The sequence below is a fragment of the Notolepis coatsorum genome, assembly GCF_963971535.1.
Source record: "Notolepis coatsorum genome assembly, chromosome: 1".
Taxonomy (NCBI): Eukaryota; Metazoa; Chordata; class Actinopteri; order Aulopiformes; family Paralepididae; genus Notolepis; species Notolepis coatsorum.
In genome coordinates, this window is record NC_140165.1 from 148,672,075 (window position 1) to 148,684,049 (window position 11,975).

An 11,975-nucleotide genomic window follows, 5' to 3' on the forward strand; every position below is an offset into this window, starting at 1 on the left:
TGCGACCGAAAATCAGTTCAGTGAGACTTAATGTTTTCCCTTGTCGCACTGGTGATCCAAGGTCCCCGTCTGTCTGTCTGTCTGTCATGTCTGTGTACTGAGTAGCGCCTTCCCCCCGTGGCCATGTGCGTTCTCTCAAAAAAAATCTCTGCCTTTGATTGGCTCCAACACATGCATTCTGCAAAGACCAGCCCCGATCTGCCTCTGGTTGGCTCTGATCATCACCCTGAAATTCGTATTCGCTGAATGACATCAACTTTCCTAATTGAAACGATAAATAAGCACATCGTCTCGTACTGGTTTCATAATACAACGTTTCTGAATGGACGTTTGGATTAAACAAAGTGTATGCAGTCATTGCAGTGATGCTTTCCCAGCGAAACACAAGCTGCTTAACGTTACACAGGTATGTCATGCACGTTAATTAAGCTATGTAACGTTAGAGCGCAGCCAACGTTAAGATAGAAGGAGCTGTCGGCCAACAAAGTTGTTTCAACAAAATGGATTATCATTCAAACGTTATTGAAGCCTCCCGTGAACAGTAAGTAGGTACTACTACTCAACCGCAGCAATGTTCACTATGAATTGAAAATGGGGGACCCTGATGTAAACAAGACGAAAGTCTCTCTCTGGTCTGAATCCCCTTAACAATTGTGTGTATTGAGCCGTACTGTATTGTACCCATTCTGCAATCTGTTAAATAAAGTTTTCATTCATTGTGCCTAAAGTCAAGACTCGGCAGTACTGAACTAGAAAAAACCTGCGAGTAAGTCAAGTACGCTGGAGTGAGGCGCGGACGGAAGTGGCCATAAAATACCTGAGGGAGGTGAATGAATGAAAACTTTATTTAACAGAAATGAAAAAAAAAGCTGAATTTTATTTCAACAAGAAATGCTTAACAAATAATGTTAGTGATAGAAGGGAACTCATTTTGTGCAAAAATGGAAAGCTTTCCAATGTTCATGAGGTAGAATTGTTACAATAGCCGATAATCCATTTTCCCAATGATAAATCCCTATACGGGTGGACCTCGCCGGCGGTCCAAAGTGACGTCAAACTACACCTCCCTATTTAGGAGCAAATTGTTTGCATGATGAAAAACGATTGTTCGAACATCCGTTCGAAAAAAACCCTGGCGAATGTTCGAATCCCAAAAACAGATTGGGGACAGCTCTAACTGGAGCTGAGCTGAATGTGTTAAAATAGACATAGAAAAGTGAAGGATTGTACTTTGTCAGCCAACTGTAATACAATGTTATTTTTTACAATCATTTACATAACATCTTAATAAATTACTAATGTGTATGGGAACTGACAAAAAAGGTAATGGTAACGCTTAAAATTTATTATTGCAGTGGCAAAAGGCGCCGTGAATTTTTTTGGGTGCACCTAAATTATGTGCTGGTGCACCTAAATTTAAAAGTTAGGCGCACTGGTGCAACCAATGTAAAAAGTTAGTCTGGAGCCCTGCCCACAGCCCAAATGGAATGCATGGGGGCCGGGGGGGTTAAGTCGACTACCGACAAATTTCTGCCAAAAAAAGTCGACTATACAAATCCTTAGTCGGGGACAGGCCTAGTCAGTATAGCTAGTGTGAGTGGAGACACGTTGGTGAAACAGACCTGTGTTGTGGGATGTTGAGTGGATCATCAGGGTGGTAGTAGTTGCGTCCAATCTGCTGCATGTTAAGCATTCTCAGCACCCTAAAACAAACAATATGACTACGAATTACACACCAAGCCTAATTTAAATAGCAAGATCATTGATCATTTTAATGTCTTTGCCATGACACTTACTTAAAACAATGACTGAAAAACTGACCTTCTAAAGATAATGTTGTAAAACTGAAGGCACACAGGCGAAGTGGTTGGCAGTTCATTGGTCAGAGTGACTGTTATGTTGACCTTTTCTCCATGTCTGGTTTCACTGTGAAGTACAGTCTCCTAAACATTCAAGAGGACGTGTCGGGTTAATGTTGCGAAAGATGAAACTCAATACAGTAGTTGTGGTAGACGATGTGATCCATCATCCCCAGACATTCGCTCTCCCACGGGAGTACCTTATTTTGCAGTCTGTGAGGGAGGAAGAGTTGGGCTCCGTCAAAGGTACGTGCTGAGCCAAGCGTTTCCTCGTGTTGATAGAGGAGGGCAGAGCGGAGGCGGCTTGACTCCATGGGGGGGTTGAAGTTCACATGGTACTGGTAGAGCATCCACTGTGGCTTGTTCAGGATGCGGAAGAAGTTGGCTCTCAGCTGAATGGTTGAGCCATGGGTACCTGCCAGAGTACATCAAAAAAGGGGGGGATGCAATATCTGCGACCGCATACATCCATGGGCATGCATTCATATATATACATCTCATATACACACACACAGGGTGTGGCTGTGTGTGTCCTTGCCCAATGGTCAAGCTTTCCAAAAGTTTGGTCATGTTACGTGTCATGCGCCTTTTGATATAAGTCATTCCCCTTTTTTGCCAATTGAGATGAAGTTAATCAGCTGTCCTTTGGCTCATGACCATAGAGCCATCTGCGTTCACGGAATTGACCAATAAAAATGGAATAAACTGTAAAACATGGAATATTGCAGAATTTGCCTTAATCTGGACTGAAATTCCGTTTTCGGGAGAAGATGGAACGTTTGGTGCAAAGCAAAAACACGTGCGAAGATCACTTAAAAAGCCATGTCAGGAACAAGGAAAAACAGTGCTTCCCAAAACACACCAGTTCTCTAACGATGATCTCTGATCACAATAGATCCAGCTAGAGGGCAAGTCTAATCACTGACACTAATGTGATTAAATAGCTATGTAACGTTACAGTACAAAGGACTATAAAGAAATTATCGCTTCTTGCTAAATCTGGTGCACCCATCTATTGTCAGTACACACTGTCCTTTATAAACTAAAGGTGCATAAATTATGCATTACTATATTTAATCACAATGGAATGTAGCTAGCTGTATCTATTGTTTACACTTGAAATGTGTATTTTTATTTTGCCACAATATTTTTTGTAAAATTGTGTAAAATTGAACTGTATTTGAGTTGCAGCACTTAAAAACATTAAGACACTATTTCGGATGGTAAAATTAGTAGGGATGCACGATAATTATCGGGCCGATATCAGCAATTATGACGTCATCCCGATAACGTTATTGATAGCTCCGATAACATATAATACATTTTTTGGTTAAAATAAATCCGGTGTGGGTGGATTTGGATGAAGGGCGCTTGTTTTTATTATAGCCTCCTCCCGTTTTGCCAGTACTGTGGTAAAACTGATAGCGTGTGGTTTACGAACAGGGAGTTTTTCACAAATCCAGCGCTCCCTTTCTTGGCTGTGACGTAGTCACGTTACATTCGGAGACAGTCGATCTGCCAATTACGTCCCACGGCTTGCACCCACCTCTTCTTCTTACCACCAATCAGAAGCTCTCGTTCGTTTATTTACCTCCGGATTGTCAGCCATTACTCTACTCCAGACCTGGGCATTGTACGGCCCGCGGGCCGGATCCGGCCCGCGGGATGATTCTGACCGGCCCGCGAAAGATTACATGATAATAAAAAAAAATTCAAAAAAAATTTAAAAAAATATATTTTCTTAATATTTTTTTTTATTTTTATTTTTTACTTTTTTTTTTCTTTTTCATGTCAACGTTCACACGCACAGTATACGCTTAGGAGACATGCTCAGAAGATGTTGGTTCTCTTTGGATCCACCTACATATGTGAACAGACATTCTCAGTCATGACGTTTACCAAGTCCAGGTACAGATCCTCTCTCACTGATGAACATCTGGCAGCTGTGCTTCACATCTCCACCTCAGACATGCAACCTGACTTTGATGGACTTGTTAAAGCTCAACAGAGACTGGATTTCTCACACTGAATGAAAAAAAAGAACTGAAGAACACTAAAATGTGGAAATATAACAAGTGAAATGGGACACTTGATATTTTTTTTTCTTTTTTTTGCACAGTTCTGAAAACATAAAATGTTTAATATAGGCATGTAAAGTAAAAAAGGCTACAAAACTGGGACACTTTTCTTTACACAGTTCAGTGACATGTCTTGTTTATTTTTGCTATAAGATGATGTGATGTCTTTAGAAAGCTAAGAAAATCCTTGTTTCAATAGTATATGAAACTCAAAATTCCCTTTGTTATTAATGTTTCACATTTTGTTTATCATTTTGGAAATAAATTCTATTTGAATAAATGATATTTTTGAAAGCTATAACCTCACCTTTTAATTGCCAAATAATAACATACACTCTTACCAGGGGTCAAAACAATGCCATTTACTGCTTTTTATATAGAAATAAAATGTATATTATGCATAATTGAGTTTGGAATTTTGGCCCGGCCCCCCAACATATTTTCAGTTGCTCATTCGGCCCCCCGGGAAAAATAATTGCCCACCCCTGCTCTACTCGGAGCTAACGTTATCTCCCCGCCAGCCACATTGACAAGTACCAGCGCTTATACATTACTGGCAAATGTCTTGTTGCACTTGTGGCAACGAGCGTTGTCAGCATCGACTTTAGTAAAATAGACCCAGACTTTTGAACATTTCGTTCCGTCCGCCATTATGAGAGCAGCGCAGCACCCGTGTGAGTGAGTGTGTGTGTGTGAGTGAGTGAGTGAGTGTGTGTGTGGGGAAGAGAGGAGAGAGCAGGCAACCCGCTCCCCGCGCAGGCAGAGACAGAGGCAGGAGAGATATAGACAACGGCCAACAAGATTAGTTTGCAACGTTTAAATTCCTCAAAAAAAAAAACTCAATAATTTCTCGAGTACCGATAGCAGTACCGATGACGTCGGAGCTTATAAATACTCAAAAAAAAAAAAGTTTGATAAAAAAATATATATACAGTTAAAAAAATTATTATAATACAATAAATATCGGTTATCGGTATCGGCTTGAGGAGCATAAAGTTATCGGTATCTGTGTCAAAAAATCAATATCGTGCATCCCTAAAAATTAGCGTAAAAAGCTAAATACAGAATTCTGAAATATTCAAACTGAAAAAACAGAATTTGGGAAAAAATAAATGGCCTTTACTGTACATGACTCTACATTCCTCAAAATCTTGTGCAAGTCTGTAAATCCATTTGAAAGTAATGTGCCTTTTGTGATAGGCCACTCCCATTGCCACGCCTTAGCCAATAGGGAGGTGTAGTGGTTACGTTATTGCTGTTTCCGGCCAGTCCACCACCTTGAAAACGTAATGTATTTTCCCATTGCCCATTTCTAAATTGTACGGTATATCAAAAAGCAGGGTAGCCGGACCAGCACTCGGGTTCAATGTTTTTAATGGCAGCCTGAATAGATAGCAGACATGTCTGTCCTTCTTCAGTGATATGGCTAGCCATATCACTGAAGAAGGACATTGTCCGAAACATGTCTGCTGGTCCGGCTACCCTGCTTTTTGATATACTGAACTTTATGGGATTACAGCACCCAGTGTTAGAACTTGTGAGCGCGGTCTAACTTGACTATATACCATTTCTAAATTGTCTCATTTAAAACAAATAAAGCATGAATATTTGCATGGTGTACCTTTCTGTGGATATTCATCCACAATATATAGCTCAACATGAAAATATTCGCAATTAATCATAAACAAAAATCGCAGAATTGTATTTCAACCAAAAATGCTTAAACAATAATGTTGGTGATAGAAGGGAACTCATTTTGTGCAAAAATGGAAAGCTTTTCAATGTTCATGAGGCAGAATTGTTAATTAGCCGATAATCCATTTTCCCTATAGGGAGGTGTAGTCTGACGTCACTGGTTATTCCAGCCGTATGGGGATTAATCATTGGGACATTTTATTATCGCCTATTGTAACAATTCTGCCGCATGGAAATTGACAAGCTTCCATCTTTGCACAAAATGTGTTCCCTTCGACCACTAACAATATTGTTTAAGCTTTTTTTGTTGAAATAATAGTTATACAGTTTTTAATTTGTCGTAAAAAAAATAACTAGTTACCAGTAAGCAGCCTGTTGTTCAGTAGGCAGCCTGTCGCCTAATCCCGGTCACGGCCAGCTGAAACCAAGCTAGCTAGCTAACGTTACCTAGCTAAACGTACTAGACGTTAACAATGTCTACTGTCGTGAACCATTTTAAATCGGGGCATATAGAGGAGTTTCAGGAACGAGTAAAATGTGCAAGGTCCTCTTCTCAGACTGGGAAAAGCACTGCACGCATCATGCCTAGTTTTATCTCTTTGAGCTAGCTAGCTACTAACATTAGGTACAAAAAACAACGTTATAAACTATACACAATATGTACAACGAAACAATGATTTACATAGTATTTAGTTATTTAATATGCAGCGAAATAACGTTATATGATTTAAATTATAAATACAAATATGGTAACGTGGTTGTGGCTTTTACAAATAGTGGTTAGCTTTAGAAATAAACCAGAGCACTAGTGTTGGGTGAAACAGATACTAGCCACAGATTCAGGGTCAGTTATTTTCCCATTGTACGTATTGTTAAGCTTATGGAATGTAAGGAAAATCTGATCCTAGGTCTGCGACTAAAGCCAGGAGTCTAGGCTGTGGTGCCGTCAGTCAGCAGCGCAAAATGGTAGTGTAGTTTCTCAGTGAACGAAAGCATAAACATTGTTATTTTGCTACTTTTACGATTAATTGCGAATATTTTCATGTTGAGCTATAGATTGTGGATGAATACGCACAGAAAGGTACACCATGCTTTATTTATTTTAAACGAGACAATCTAGAAATGGGCAAATACATTAAGTGGAACAGAGGGTGGAAACGAAAATGACTTAACCACTACACCTCGATATACGGGTGGACCTCGTGGGGGTCCAAAGTGACGTCAGACTACACCTCCCTATTGGCATGAACACACACTTGATCACCATGCAAAATGTCAACCACCATGGGCAAAAACTGTGGCCACTAGAGGGTGGGGAATTTTGTGGGCCGATCCGACCACCAGAGTGACCTACAGTATAGAGCTGCTGCTCATAGTAGTTGAACAAGTCTATAAAAGAAAATTAAATCTGGTTTTCACAATGGTTCTCTACAAAATACTTGACACTTGAGGGTAGGTTCACTCTGTTCTCACAACAATATTTGGATTTCCAATGAAAAAGCAAAAACGTATATTTCTAATGATGACATCATTAAATGTTAACATACCCGTCTTTGACTCTTTGACATGTTCCATAACCTGTCTGGTGTTAATTCCGGCATCATTGAAGTCACGGCGGCGGCCGCCTCGCTCACCGATCCTCACCTGCTGGTAACCTGCCGAGATCTGTAGCACAGCTGAGAAAAAAATTATTAATTAGTTGCAAGATACTGGTTAAAATATCAGGGCTATTCACCAGTTGAACAAACTGGACACATAAACAGGGTGGGAAATTAGCACCAGCCAAATTGTGATAGAATGCGACTGTGGCTGGTTTGGTCAGTATACTATACCAGGCAGGCATAATACTTTCCCTAAGGTGGTTGTACTTCCGCGTTCGGTTTGCGCGATCCGATTGGCCACTGATGTTTCTGGTCATGTGACATGTGCGCCAATCGTGTGACGGCAAGTTCTGCGCCTATTTCCGGGTCCAACAGCCTGCAAACTACCTAACGCCTAGTTTATCACTGGTTAAGCTTAGGAGACTCTTAAGTTGGTTAAGGTTAGAGTATGGAATCAGGGCTGGTGTTCTATCGCCCTGCTCTAAGACAAACTCTAACCTTAACCAACTTCGAAAGAGTGCCTAAGCTTAACCGGTGGCAGAACTTGCGTCACACGATTGCCGCACATGTCACATGACCAGAAACGTCAGTGGCCAATCAGATCACGCAAACCGAACGTGGAAGTACAACCCCATTAAGGAAAGTATTCACGCTACCAGGCAGCCATTGTAGCAAGTTAAAGGTTCAAGTAGTGGCTTTTTTAACCCATCAATTACCAGGGCAAGGTTAATTTCCTTCCTTAAATAACAAGCTTGACTTTAATGAGCCTACTGTAACATCAGGATAGGACTGTACCTTCCGTGGAGATGGCACCCGGGATGGTCTTCTGTCTCCCTCGACCAACCAGATCTAACTCAGCCAGCGGGATGGAGGCCACCGCGACGTCTTGAGCTGGGCTCTAATCAAACAGTAGGTGATCATCATTCCAATTACAAATGTGGCCAATGAGTTGTGGCATTGCACCACCACATTGTATGGAAAAACATGTCATGAGAAAACTTGTGAACATACTTGTGAACAATCAGGTTTGGGACTTTGGGTCATACGACAGAAATGCAAACATCTAACATGCTCCTGTTATTATTACCAATACAGGTTTGCTTCTGGCATGATAAATAAGTTTCTTGCCTTGGCATCAGATTTTATAGTATTGGAGAAATTCTCCAATACCCTGTTTTAGCCTGGCATCAGACAAGACTGTTTTAGCCTGGTATCAGACAAGACTGTTTTAGCCTGGTATCAGACAAGACTGTTTTAGCCTGGTATCAGACAGACAGACTGGTAAAAGGAACCAAGTCATTTAATTTACACAAGTGAAAATAAGTATCGTGTATTAGCCGGTAGACCCTCCTGTATAAGGCCAGTCCCTAGCCAGCCATACACAGATCATATCATCTTTTTTTCTGCCTGTACATCCCCTCCCCAGGGGTGCTGTGGTAATATCAGAAGTGGTGGGATGGTGGGGATGACGCCACGTGCACGCGCATAAATGTTCCCTCGTGTGCGCACAGAACAGCTCCGACCAGCATTATGATTAGAATGAGTATTATGCATAAATAGTAGGAAAGATGTTTGTATAGGAAATTACTAGTTTTAGTTTAGTTTTTGTAAATATTGCCTTGAAATAGAGAAGCTGAAAAAAGGTAGCAGGATGTAGCCTTCAATATATAAAGAAATTATAATGTCAACAGATATGGTGGAAAAACAAACTGTTTTAAATGTAATAGTTACAATTTCTTTAATTGAATTAACTTAAAACTAGAAAAGTAAATACAAACTAAATTAACAATGTAAGTTACAATTTAGTTTGTATTTACTTTTAGTGTAAGTTAATTCAATTAAAGATTGTTTTACACAAACACAAAAGCAAACTTAAAATAATCAGACAACTTGTGTGAACTTTGTGTGCGCGCACATCCGTGCGCGTACTTGTGCTCAGAAAAGTGGTGGCATAGCGTGCGTGGTACCGCATGGGACTGCCCCTCCCCCATGCTGCCATGACACCCGAATGTCCTGAGCCAAGGTGATTAAAAACACTTGAATTTAACTACAAAGAAATCTTTAGGTCCCGAGATTTAAGGAGTCAGTTTAGGTCTAGGTTATCAATTGACTTGTGCATAGGACGCAGATTATTGAAAATCAAACCGATCACTTGTATCTTTTTAAGTCAGGCTGTAGACTACAGCCACCTGCCAATAATGACACGGGTGTTTATTATTCCGGGTGCGTGATGGTGCTCCTTCTCTTCAAAATAAAAGTCCGACGCACTTGTATCTAATATCAATTTGGCTCTAATCTGTATATTTTGAAAAGCAGAAGCAGTCATGTGGCAGAAATACCCCCCCCGCCCCCGTGTTGTACGGTCATATCGACAGGTGGCTGTATCTACCATAGATATATATAGAACACTAGATAGCTTGCCCGCACTGCCGGCCAATAGAGAGCGACGTCACTGAACCGCCGCCATCTTGCTCCAGTTAGCCTTGAGTGAGAGTGAGTGAGCTGCACAGACAAAAATACTCATAACTCGCTGAAATATTGACGGATTTACAAACGGTTTGGTTTATTACAAGCATTTTAACGTGGCTATGATTCAAGCGGTTTGTAAAAAAAAACATCTTTAATTTTTTTTTATTTATAAGTATGCAGTATCATAACTATATCTTTGATGTTTATAGCAAACCAACCCGTTTGTAAATCCGTCAATATTTCAGCGAGTTATGAGTATTTTTGTCTGTGCAGCTCACTCACTCTCACTCAAGGCTAACTGGAGCAAGATGGCGGCGGTTCAGTGACGCTGGTGACTCCGCCTTAAGCTATCTAGTGTTCTATAGATATCTATGGTATCTACAGCCTGACTCGATGGGTGACGGAGAATAAAAGCGATCAAATTAATCAGCAAGAACCCATGTGCCCGGTGTCGTGTCGTGTACATTCATACACTCACTGATACAGCATCTACGGTACCTTCAATCACTGGACCCGAATGGACTATGGATGTATTATTCCCAACGGGACTGGCAATATACAGGGGTCTACTAGCTAGCTGTATGTATATTAAAGTAGCCAATAAGTGAAACGTTAATACCAATCATAGTCAAGCCAACATTTTGATATACCAGGATAAAAAGTTAAGGATGGATTATTAATCTGCCCTCACCACTCCATTAATAATAATAATATTAATCTGCCCCTCACCACGCCAGCTCCAGGTGCGGCAATCTCTTGTCCGCGTGCGCGGCCTCGTGCTCGTGCACGACCAGTCATTTTATATGTCTTTAAACCTGCTTTAGAGGACAAAGAGAATGTAACATCAACTTAAAACATACCACTCGATAATGCATCGTGTAATGTTAATATATTTGATGTTGGTTAAACTATTAACATCTAACGTTAGACACACACGTGCCAGAAGTAATAACGTTATGGCCGAGTTAGTCTTATATCAACCGTTTAATGTAATGTAGACTAATAACGTGTCAATCTGGGGACAACGTGGCTAAACAATCAGATGCTAATGGATGTTACCTTGCGGACAACCACCTGGATACAACCACGTGTGAGAAGTTAGCTAGCGTACCGTCTGCAATCAATATGCTCTCTTTCAATTTAATGCTATCTTACCGTCCTTTCGACTTAATTGGCGAAGAAACCCGTAAAGCATGGATTCTAATATCAATATAGGCATTCGGATATTAATTGGAAATCATTAACTCACTCACTTTAGTAATACTTGTCTTCTACTGTTGGCAAGACAGCACTGCAGCCAGCAGGTAACGAAAGGGGAGGAAAAAAGGTTGCTCTGATTATTTCAAGTCCGTTTCACTTGAGAGGATTAATGCGCATATATTTTACTTTTACGTTAAAATACTCGTTTATAAATTATAGCCTGACATATTAATATAACGTTTACATTTCAATGTATGTCTAGTTCAAATGTTTAGGTATAACTTGCTTTTGAATCAACGGCTGGTATGTTTAAAAAATCAAGAGAACTATTTTGTTGAGCGCAATGGTCGTAGTAATCTTGGGCTTTTTGACTCTGCAATCTGACAAATGTACACTAGATGGTAGCAAAGCCTCTCCACCTGTGTTGCACAGATGACAGTGGTGGAATCATCCAATTGTTCTTGAATCAAACCACCAGGTGTAGCCTAACATAGTGAGAACAGTACCATTAGTTTGCGAACAAACTCAAAAAGCAATATCAGATGAAAGCTGCAGTGTGTAACCTTTACATATACAGTAAATTAAAGTCTGTTACATTTAAGCTGGTTAACCCGTTCACTGCCACACGACACAGGGTTAACCCTTGCACAACCACAATACAGAAGGTTAACCCCTTCACTGCCACACTACAGATGGTTAACCCTTTCACTACCACACTACAAAATGTTAATCATCTCAATACCACACTACATTTTCACTACCACACTACAAAGGGTTAACAGTGGTTAGTCCACCAATTTGTAGAAATAGTAGAAATGTACCTTGCCTAGTAACATGTAAATAAATACATCCCTACTCTGTTAATCTCTCATAGCCATCTTTACTTTGATGTTGAAGATTATGCTACTACAAAAGTAGTTGAGAGACAATGCAGGCCTGTAAACATTTTAAATATGAATTCTGGCTGAAATGGTGGATTTTATATATGGCTAAAGAAAGGAATGTTGTATGTTCTACGTCAGAAAATGTCCTTCAAACATTAGGCTATGGGTTGATGTTGTTTAGTCTGCCTA

At 40.3% G+C, this 11,975-nt stretch overlaps 1 protein-coding gene across 1 annotated transcript in view; it reads right to left on the bottom strand.

Annotated features, from left to right (window-relative positions):
* Positions 1–10,500, bottom strand: part of piwil1 (piwi-like RNA-mediated gene silencing 1) — a gene marked incomplete at both ends in the record, with an annotated part of 49,536 nt that extends 39,036 nt beyond the window's left edge. Inside the window, 6 exons of the mRNA XM_084307799.1 lie at positions 1,623–1,703; positions 1,822–1,943; positions 2,060–2,274; positions 7,180–7,308; positions 8,029–8,131; positions 10,432–10,500. Coding sequence (XP_084163925.1) covers positions 1,623–1,703; positions 1,822–1,943; positions 2,060–2,274; positions 7,180–7,308; positions 8,029–8,131; positions 10,432–10,500 — 719 coding nt within the window. The remainder of the gene's footprint in view (positions 1–1,622; positions 1,704–1,821; positions 1,944–2,059; positions 2,275–7,179; positions 7,309–8,028; positions 8,132–10,431) is intronic.
* Between the last annotated feature and the right edge of the window lie 1,475 nt (positions 10,501–11,975).